General features: G+C 39.5%; 1 protein-coding gene across 2 annotated transcripts in view; it reads right to left on the bottom strand.

The window, feature by feature from the left end:
• Positions 1 to 8,159, bottom strand: part of LOC138029061 (zinc finger protein 678-like) — a 10,268-nt gene extending 2,109 nt beyond the window's left edge. Inside the window, exons 1-3 of one of the 2 annotated variants that reach the window (XM_068876742.1) lie at positions 8,031 to 8,159; positions 6,609 to 6,664; positions 1 to 401 (exon numbers count right to left, since the gene is read on the bottom strand). The exon at positions 1 to 401 is cut by the window's left edge and continues 361 nt beyond it. In XM_068876742.1, coding sequence (XP_068732843.1) covers positions 1 to 321 — 321 coding nt within the window. In that variant the 5' untranslated portion in view covers positions 322 to 401; positions 6,609 to 6,664; positions 8,031 to 8,159. Of the gene's footprint in view, positions 402 to 5,048; positions 5,187 to 6,608; positions 6,665 to 8,030 lie in introns of those variants that run through there. The other variant, XM_068876741.1, reaches the window with a different exon arrangement.
• Positions 8,160 to 10,733: the final 2,574 nt, after the last annotated feature.

Raw genomic sequence — 10,733 nt, 5'->3', positions numbered from 1 at the left:
TTTTTGAAAGTTTCCAAACCACGTGAATTCACGATCGCACTCTTCGCACTTGTATGGTTTGTTGTTGTTATGAATCAACAAATGACGTTGAAGATCACTTGGGCGGGTAAATGACATCACACAGTAGCTACACTTGAATGGCTTTTCTTTGCCCTTGCTAGAATTACTAATGCTAGGACTGGACTCGCCTAGTGGAGATTGTAAATCTTCCTCTGTGTCAGGTGGAAAGAACATAGAGTAGCCAGTATAGTTTGACATCTGGTGCTGGAATTCTTGAACCACTGTGTGGAGAGAATCCACACTTGTTTCGTATTCTGACATGTCTAGTTGTTTCCAGCCTTTGTATTTATCCTCTTCTGCTTGCTCGGTTTCACAGGGGAAAAGCTTCAGTTCTGCCTTTGCTGGTTTAACGAACGAAAAAGAAAAGAGCATCATAGATAGTTTAAGTTCCCCCCGCCTCCCCTCCCTCCCATCCAATATGATACCAGTGGACACTAAGGGCATAGAACGTGGAAACGTTGGCTTGAAAATATCAGTTATCACCGAGGAACGATAGACGTCGCCCGCGACATCGATGTGGCTACACAACAACTGATTAGATACAACGTTCACTTTTTAAAAAGATTCAAGTGAAGATGAAACGAGCTTCGAGGCGGAACGTAACCAAGAAAACGTTTCTCAAGCGGTTAGTGTAAAACGCAGACTGCAGACTGCAGACCGGGGGTAAACAGCAGACTGAGGTTATAATTTAACTGTTGAAAATGCCCAAACCCATTAGAAATGCTAACAGTTAAGCCTAAGTATTGTTTTAGGCCTAATTAGGCCTAAGGTTAGCATCTCTAAGGGGTTTGGGCTTTTCAACAGTTACGTTATAACCTCAGTCTGCATTTTACCCCTGGTCAGCAGTCTGCAGTCTGCGTTTTACACTGACCGTTTCTCAAGCTAAAATCATGGTACACCTGAGAATTATTGGTCATTATTGCAGAATTCATTTCACTAAAGACCTGAGTCAGAACACGCACTAGAGGCCCATCACTAATGTATACACAGCAATATATAGTTTAGACGTCTTCATGCAATGAAATTGGTTAAACGTGAGAGTAATTAAGAGCATTATTTCGTCAGTAAGGGGGTGTTTACAAGAGAAAACTCGCACCGGCGTGACTTCTTGATTTCGTACCGCGTTTACATGATGAGTAGGCGAATTCGTATCCTGTTTACATGAAGGAACACTACATATCGATAAAATACACACGTGAATCCAAATTGCAAATAAGGCGTCTATCAGGAAAAATACGCATGGGCTACCCGTTCCAGCCCACCGGGAGACCGATTTCACCCCGGAACGAGTAGTCGTTCCTCGTTTACATTATACCGTTGCGAGATTTCGCGCCGGAAAGAAATTTTCATTCCGGTGCAGCAACCTTTGATGAACTCGCGCCGGTGTGAGTCACCCCAGCATGATTTTTTTTGGTGATATCATGTAAACAAATACAGAGCTAAGAGAGAGAACCGGAGTAAACTCGCACCTGTGCGAAAGTCGCCCCGGTATCATCTAAACACCCCCTAACTCGAACTGAACTTGTACCATTCCCGTATTTGTGTCTTACAGTGCAACGCGCCTTACCGTGGCCACCCAACAAACTTTCACATTTGACAATTACGTGTAAATACGTCAACTCAACAACCCATGCAACGGTATTCAACTTATAACTGTGCAAACTTTGCCAGGAGGTGTGACTGTCAATCAAATTCACTACCCTGATTGGAAGACAATTTGTAAAAAACTTTGTTAGGTGGCCACGGTAAAGCGCGTCGCACTGTAATTAGATTTTCTACTTGCGCCTTCAAGCAGTCGAAAAAACTGACCAAGAATTGTTGTGGAAGATTAAAGAAGCGGGAACAAATAAGAAAAGACTGAGTTACAACTCTCTTGGTACGTTTTTTGCTGCTACATCCTGCATTTGATTATGAAGAGCAAATCTGTATTATATGATTTCTCAAATATCTTTCCTGGATCGAGATGCTCATGAAGTCATTTTTTTCTGGCGAGTCTTAGTACACATTGTTTAAGCCCTCCTGATATGACAAAGGCCACTGAGTACATTTGGTGGTTTGGAAAATGAAAGACACGGTGGCCGTTACTTCAACTGAGATGATACCGTTTGTCATTAACACCCGGCCGATAAATATAATATTTCTCAAGTGGTGTGCCAAGCAACCAGAGTGATTTTTACTTGAACAAAAGGAAAACAAAAGGAATCATTCAATAATTACATGCAAATCCAGAAAAAGTAGTCGAGATCGACTGTAAGCTGCCATTATGGAAACTAATAAGAAACTACAATCATACTGACAAAACCGTTGGGAAGTTTAGGACGGTTAGCACTTTTGATTCAATGTTATGCAAAACTGAACAGTTTTAGTGGGCCTTCCAACTTTGAATAGGCGGGGTGGGGGAGGGGCGCTATATAAGAGACGGTGAAAATTTCACAGAAGCGGGTTAAAGTACAGCTCTAGTGCGGTTCATTTACATATAACCTTACCGTCTACTTTTGTCTATGATTGTACATCGCATGACTACTCATGCAACATCATTCAATTTTCGGCGCACTTTCGTAAGTGTTACATTGTTTTCAAAATGTCAAAAGTACTAGATAAGAGACAATGAGATAGTGTATTAGTTGTTTTTCACAATCATCAAGTGTTGGTAACTCTGATATCAATCTGTCAAGTTCCTGTTTTTTTCAATGAGAAATATTGGTCGTTTTTGCGTCTCCGGAGTCACTAATGCATCATTTTTTTGTCATGTTCTTTCGATCAGGCGGCATAAGCATTTCTCAGACAGGTTTGAATGATTCAAGTCGAGGAAATTGTTTTCTATCAGTGCTCAGTTGCCTTTGAAGCGAACTAAGAACGCTTTGAACGCTCTTTGAGCGCTTTCGAGAATAATCTTCAAGTTTCACTTATCAGAATTGTAGCAATAATAACATTGAAACATGAAAGTCATTGAAAAAATCTAGTGTTCCAGTGAGCCTGGAAATTGGCACTACTTACAAGGATCATTTTCTTTAAAAGTCTTTTACACAGGAGGGAGATTAACTATTAACCCAGCAATCGACTTTTCAAAATTGATAAATTTAATAAAATGAGTAGTGGGAACATTCTTTCTCTTTCACGTTTAAGAAGACATGCAAGGAATTTGTTGATACTTCCTTCATTTGTGTAGTGAAAAACAAAAGTATCAACCATTATTCTCTCATTCTCTGTTGAATCAACTCATATTTGTTTGAAGATGAGCTATCATTTAAGAAAAAGGTAAACGTATAATTTATCTTTCATCGCTGGTACAGAACAGACCGTGTTTGCACGGTCGGCTGTAGTCGGGTTATAAAACAGAGTTCTAGATGCGTTTCTTTGTCGGACCGCCGCGCAAATAATAAATACAAAGGAAAAACCGGTATTTATGGAGGCAAAATTAGTTTCAAAATTTTGCTTATTATTACAGAAACTAGCTGTTAGTTATTGCGCATCAACGCCTCACCTCATGAAGAACAAAAAGTACATCTAAATGTATAATATTTGTATTTTTTTATCTTGCTACCTGAGCATTATTTTTGAAGAAATTTGACATGAAGAGACAACCTCTAAAGCTGGAGAATAGTTAATTTTTCACACAAAGATTACGTTGAGGAACACCTTCTCTTTATAATGAAAATACCATTTTCAACTTAAAGGCGTTAAAAAATTAGTTAAAGGAGGAACGATTTTGACGAAAACTAAGGTGTTCTTCGTCGTATTTGATTCTTGATTTCAGGCTAGGCTACTCGAATTTCTCTCGATCCCAACAAATTTATTTGGAAGTATTATTGATTTAGAAGTTAATCTTAAGCACGTGTTCCTGTCAGTTTTATTTGAAATTTGAATTTCTTGCGAGTTGTTAATAAATGCTCTTATTTATAACGCACGCGCCATAATGAAACGACTTTTCTTTCTCTCGAGTAATTTAGTTTTCCCTTTGTTGTCAAAGGATTTACCTGTGATCCCCAAAGCAACTAAACTGGCAGAGAATGCATGAATATTTATAAAGGATCGTTCTTTGAATAGTCCACTTTCAAACACCTGTGTTAAACGGAGAACCTCTTTTATGACTCGCTCCCGGCAGGGTTTCCATGTATCCTTCAAAATCAGGTTTGTGTAATAAGTAATTCTTTTCTGCAGTGGATTGCTCACCTCTGCGACTCTCGCTTTCAAAGCATTTTCTGAAAACCGCGAAATTACAGCTAATAAAACAAGGTATAGAGCCTGGCATGGACTACTCTTTATGTAACTAAGTTATTTCTTATTCATGTTCCTCAGTCATCATTGGCTTCGGAAATCTCGTAATCTAAAGGATTTACAAAGTTTTATAGCCTGCAATTTGAACAAATTTCCTGACTTACGCGGTTAGGCCAAAAAAAGAATCACAGACTGCTGCACTGACACGCTCCAACTGAAAACGGCTAACGTGTCAGTGTAAATAAACCTTCCCTTTGGAACAAAAGCGTTTGACCGTAAAATGGTACTTAGAAAACAACAATTCCCTCAAGAGCTTTATTATCTGTTTTGCGTTTAGAAGCTACTGAGAGGCTGACAGGATAACGTTACCCTTCTTTAATCGGTTTTTCCTTTTAGAAAATCGTTTTTGTTTACAAGATAGAGTAAATTTTATGTTGACTTAATGTAGCAGGTTGTGTGGTTCACTTCATTGATGGTGAACACCCCGGGGAAGCTTATTTACCTCACCAATCCTCTTTCTCCTATTACAGAAATGTAAAATTTTTCCTTACTAGTAACCCCCTTGACGTTATTTTTCCTGAGTAATTTCATACCAAAGAACCAGCGCTTTTTACCATTTTTAATGGTAAGTAGAAACTTCTTAGAAAATTAGCCCGATTGGGGCGGGCATATTTGACATATATTTGTTTCTTCTACAGGCCACAATGTTTTGTAAAAGTCGTGATTTCAGCTACTTTCAAAAAACATCTCGTGAAAAAAGTTTACTTTACCTTCTGTGAACCTACTTTGTGGTACTGTTTGTGCAGTTGATTTCTTCACCAAGAACGACTTTGGCATTTTGAATTCGTAGCTAAACAATGTTTCAGCGTTAAGTAAATATTGCCGTTCGAAAGCTCAGAAGAGCATATAGACCGCGAATGACGATGAGATGTTTTTTTTTGAGAAGCAATGTAATGTGAAGCGCACCTGCCAAAAACTGACCAATCACTGGGCTTAACAGGAAACAGAGCGCATGCTCCATCGGAGCAGCGCACAAAGAAAGGAAAAGAGTTGTAAAGAGCGATATTGTTTAACAAGGCAACCCGTTAATTATTCCACATTGTTGGTCAGTTTTGTATCCTAATTGGAGAGTTGTTCATGCTTATGGTGAAAATAATTGTGTGGATTGTACTTAAAGAACCGGATTTTGTAGAACAGCTGCTTCATCTTTACATGAGTTGTCAAAGCTCTTTGAAAGCAGGAAACGGACGATACAACAAACGCGCTTTATATAGTGTCCTTATTATATCTCGTTAATACTTTACTATGACTCAAAGCCACTCAATCACAACATCGCAAAATCTCAAATGTAAACTTTTCCCCTAGGCTAAGATTTAAGTCGAATTCACATCCTCTGTGACTTGCAAACAATCTATTATGGATGAAGGTGGCATTATAGAGAGATTACATTAAGATCTTGCAATTAAGAGTGCTCCTAATGAATAATTTGGTCAGCCCGAAAGTGCTTCTTGTTGTAATTAACTCACCAAACGCTGTCCATATCGTCAGGAAACTAATCATTGCAATTGGAGATTTTACTTAAACATAGGAACAGTGAATGAAACTTTAACGCTTGTAGTTCCACGATTGAAAATATCATCTTATATTTAATTTGCCGACCAAAAGATATTTCTTTTAGCAATAATGGGAAAAGGTTAGCAGACAGTTGGGTATTTTCCAAGATCTGAAATAACCACACATCTTTACCGAAATATAGCCAAGGAGGGAAAACAAAGTCACTAATTCTAAAAAATAAGACAAATTTTAAGAAAACGATGCAGTACCAGGAAATTTCGGTACCTGCTTGTAAATGAGTGCATCGGGTTGAAATGTTTTATAAAACGCACGTGTTTTGTTTTGAATTTTCTCCCATCCGCTTTGCACTTCAGAGAATGAGTGTTCTTAGCATAAGTTTGACCAATTTAATTATAGTTTGATCTATATGTATGTATAAATGTATATGTCTTTTTGCCGAGTCGGAAAGATATTGAAAGAGGTAATCCTAGAGGGCCAACCTAATTACATCCCTCTGCTGATCTTAAAGCGAGATAACTGAATGCCCAAACTACGATTCAATTGCAATACACCATGTAGAAATTGTAATTTCCGTTCATCATATTAAGATTTAGCTAAAAGAGCAATTTTTCCGCGGAGAAATAAGTCAATATGATACAATATCTTTTAAAAGCAATCCTTGCAAAGTTTCCCATGAGTTTAACTGACCCGACTAATAACTTGCACAACTTTAGGGTTACTACTCCAGAACTTACATTATTGTTAATGTAGCTTACCAACCGAGATGATGAATCTGATTAGAGTATTGCTTCGGACATGCCACAAATTTGTCCTGTAAATAAAGTTATATCTTAGCTACCACAACAAGGACATCTGGGGCGGATCTTGGGGGGGGGGGGGGGGGGGTGTTCGGGGAGTGTGATCGAACCCCCTGAATTAAACAGCTAACGTAAAAAACTTGTAACAACATTAAATAAATACAGTCAATCTTAACTGCAACAAATTCAAAACCAAGTCAAGCCTCTGCTGCTCAATACAGCTAAAACGTTTTCTCCAATATAAAAAATAAATTTTTGGTTCAATGTGAATGTGGCTCTTTTAAAATGAAGGATATCTTTATCATTGTTTTATAAATGCAAATTTGCATCCTTTCTTACGCAGCTTTGTTATGTTTTGATGCAAAAGGGATGGCATTTTAACTTTTAAAAAATGAAGTATTAAAACACGCTGACTTTGCCTAGGAATGGCGGAAATCGCGTTTCCGAAGACTTGAAATTTAAAAATTATCAGGGGAAAAGATGCCCCCGGAAACCCCTCACAGGGGGACTGCCAAAGGTGCCCCTTTCATCGAACCCCCTCTGCTAAAATCCTGGATCCGCCCAGTACATTTATCAGGTTCCCCTCACAAGACTCAATACACTGATGTGCGTCAGTTGAATACACAGGGACACCCAACGACCAATTTGTTGTAAAATGTATTATTATACCCCAGTTAATGAAAATAAATGTTATTAAGGCATTTTCAGGTGTTTTTCAGTGTTGCTGGGAAAACATTATCTGTTCCTTTTTCCCAGCAAGACACACAAGAAATTTCCCAGCCAGCTAGATAAAATTGGTTGGTTTCCCAGCTTGCTGTTCAAATTTATTTCCCAGCCAGGAATTTCCGCGCGTTTTCAAATTCCTCGATCCAAAACGACCGAACAAAAGCGACAAAACCGGGACAAAGTAGGTTTTTTCCGGTATGTTTGTCACTACTCTCTGGGATAGGGAAGAGGTTCTTTTTTTCTCTCGTCCTCAGTCTTCAGAGTTTCTACAGCCAGCTCGGGTTGAAATGCTAGAAAAAGTCAGTAATTCCCAGGCAAAACCTCTATCAATAACAAAATTCCCCAGCCAGCTCATCGAAACACCTGTATTTTTGCCAGCCAGCAAGATTCCTCTGGGGAACAGATATTGTTAGGAACAGATTCGTTGGGTGCCCCTGAATACAGGTGTCTGAATTCGAGGATCTCATTTCCACCGTGGCCAGATCTAGAGCTGACCCTTCTGTTTTCTCACTCTAGGTAATGATTTTTCTATTGAATTACGTTTTTACAACTTTCACGGCATATTTAATGTAAATTTGGACGGCGTTCTGTCAATAATTGTTTTTCTGACTTTGAAAGACAGCAAATCGTTCAACAATCAATCTCTGCACTAACCTGCAACTTATCTTTGTGGAACAATCTTATGAAGCTGATCTATCTTCAGTACGCACCGATCAGATCCGTTTTCCTTTTAAGTATATACGAATGACATTAAACAAAAACCACAACAACAACAGAATTAATTAAGTCTACATCGGCTTACACCGATATTCAATTAACTTTAACAGGTTCATATTTTTTGTTACCCGCTTACAGTCATTTACAATAAAAACCACCCCAGGTTTACACAATAAAGCGTAAGTTTTCGCTTAAAATCTTGATATGGAAAGACACAGCACACACATGCGGTGGACGAAAGGAGATTTCCGAAATCGCGCGGGACCCCTTAGCTTGCTGGTTCATCGTTTACTCGAAATCTCCAAGGACGCCTTGCTTGCAGAATTCGCAATTAAACTCATGAATATAACTGTGATTGGATGTATCATTTTGTCTCGAGACTTACAATTCATGTACTTTTCCCAATTGGTTTTTGGCATCCGGATATTTTTCAAAATGGAGATGTACACGTGAAGGGTATTTTCGAGCACCGAAGACGGAGGTTTCAAAAACACCCTTCAGAGCGGATTTTTAAACGTTTGCCGATACAAGCACGAAAATGGAGGTTTTCGAATACGATGGCGTGAGATCTATTCCGGTCTTAGTTTTCTCGGGAGAATAATTAACACAGGAAAAGACACGAAGAATGTCGGAGTACTTGGTCTGACTCGATTCGAAGTCATCTTTTTTTAGTTATTTTTAGCGGCTCTTCTGACCTCATACTCAAGTGTGGCTTTCAACGCTACTTTTCATCCGTACAAACGAATGCGTCAGGCTTGCTTTTGACCTTACATTTACAGGAATTTTTCACTGATTTCGATATGCCGCGAACAAGAGTAATCACTGAACAAACATTGAACCTGCGTGCTCTATGCATCGCTTTAGCACTTTCGTGTAAACCGGCCAAGAGGATTCGAATACGTTACGTGTGTACAGGTATTTTTTGCACAACCGAGTAAGCGTGTCCGTTTTCAAAACTAACCAGACACTATAAACCTAACCCTAACTTCATATCCACTGTACATGAAAGAGGCTCCGGAATACCCGGTCACAAATTTGCATATGATATGCCACCACAATTAAGAAGAAACAATAGTGGCGGGCTATTCTGAACTCGCTCCCGCGGAAGATATGTTTACTTTGCGTCCCGTTAATTACGACTTACGAGGAAATTTAACTCTCTCCTTTTCTATGCTCCAGGTGACCACGTATGGTGCTCACTCTTGAGGTCAAACCTCCGCCACAATTAATTGTAACATTAATAGCTATAAATAAGGCGTTACTCACTGTGGTTGCCCCAACAGGGTTTTGGCCCAGACCCTAGGAGGCAACCTTGAAGCCCCTAAGCAAAAAGGGAAAATATGTTAATTAAATTAGCGAACAGACCACGTGTTCGGTAAATCACCTCTTTGTTTTAAATGAAAACGACTTAAGCGTTCTAAATTAAAAACCCTTAATTACAAAGCAGCAAGAAAAATGCACTTACTTCGTGAGAAAATTCCAAAGTTATCCTGAGTAACCCTAATATTTCACTAAAAATCTGCTCTTCAAAGCCCACACTAGTCAAAAGGCCTATTGATAACTGTAACTAATCAATGAATCATTCTTATCACTCCTTTGTGGTTAAATACCGGCCGAATTCACGCAACTAAATGCCACTATATAAACACATTGCTTTAGTTCCCACCCGTTACATTGTACTTAGCAAATGGTAGGTTTTTTTCTCTTTTACACCCCGATTATTACTATTTACTCAAAGTCTGCAGGTTGCAGGTTACGGTTGCAGGTCATTGTTTCACCATAGCTGAAACAACCCAACCCACGGAACACCTTAAGAACGCTCAGGAGCTTCAGTTCCCATGGCCTGCTCCTGTCTGACCTTGCAGCTCAGTCGGTAGAGCAGCGGTGATTTAACCCGAAGATCGTGGGTTCAATTCCCACCCTGGTCAGAGTTTTTCTCTGTCCCCATTTCCATTAGAAGGGCTAACGCTCACATAGTTCATATGGGGAAGAAAACTAGCACTTTACTCTCTTAGCCTCCTACGCAGACCCTCTTAGGGATTCGTCACGCGTTCCTCCCCCACGGGCCCATCTTCTTACAGTTTTCTCAAGGTCTAAAGTGCACTTCCAGAATCTGGAAGTCCGTTGTGATTGGTCTACGTAAATTCGGGCTCGTTTCAGCAGACGCTTGTGGGGGAGGACCGGTTGACGAATCCCTGAGAGAGTTTGCGTGGGAGGCTCAAACCAGCAACATATCCTCTACCAGAAACCCATAAGGGATGAAACGTGTAACGCACGTTCACAGCTTCCAAATATTCAGTGCGAACTGATTGGTTGAATGTTTCAGTGCAAAGTACCATATTTGGAAACCCCTCGCTCTAGTTGTTCCAAATATGGTACTTAGCAAATTGAATATTCAGAAGCTTTAGGGGCCGTTACACGTTTCAACCCTTATGGGTTTCTGCCTCTACCTATCGACAATTCGTAATTTTGCCTGGATTGACTGTTATCGTCAATTTAGATTACTCTGTCCCAGGACTTGTGGTAGCAGATGAAAAGTAAAAAAGTAAAAGTTACTTCTTGTCCTGGACAGGATTTGAATCCGGAGCACCCAATGTGAAGGAACTGGTGTTATCAACTTAATAACCAAAGCTCAACTGG

This window comes from Montipora capricornis, chromosome 13 (genome assembly GCF_036669925.1).
Source record: "Montipora capricornis isolate CH-2021 chromosome 13, ASM3666992v2, whole genome shotgun sequence".
NCBI classification, from domain to species: Eukaryota; Metazoa; Cnidaria; class Anthozoa; order Scleractinia; family Acroporidae; genus Montipora; species Montipora capricornis.
Note: the sequence above shows the minus strand (reverse complement) of the source record. Positions and strands in the feature narration are given on the sequence as shown.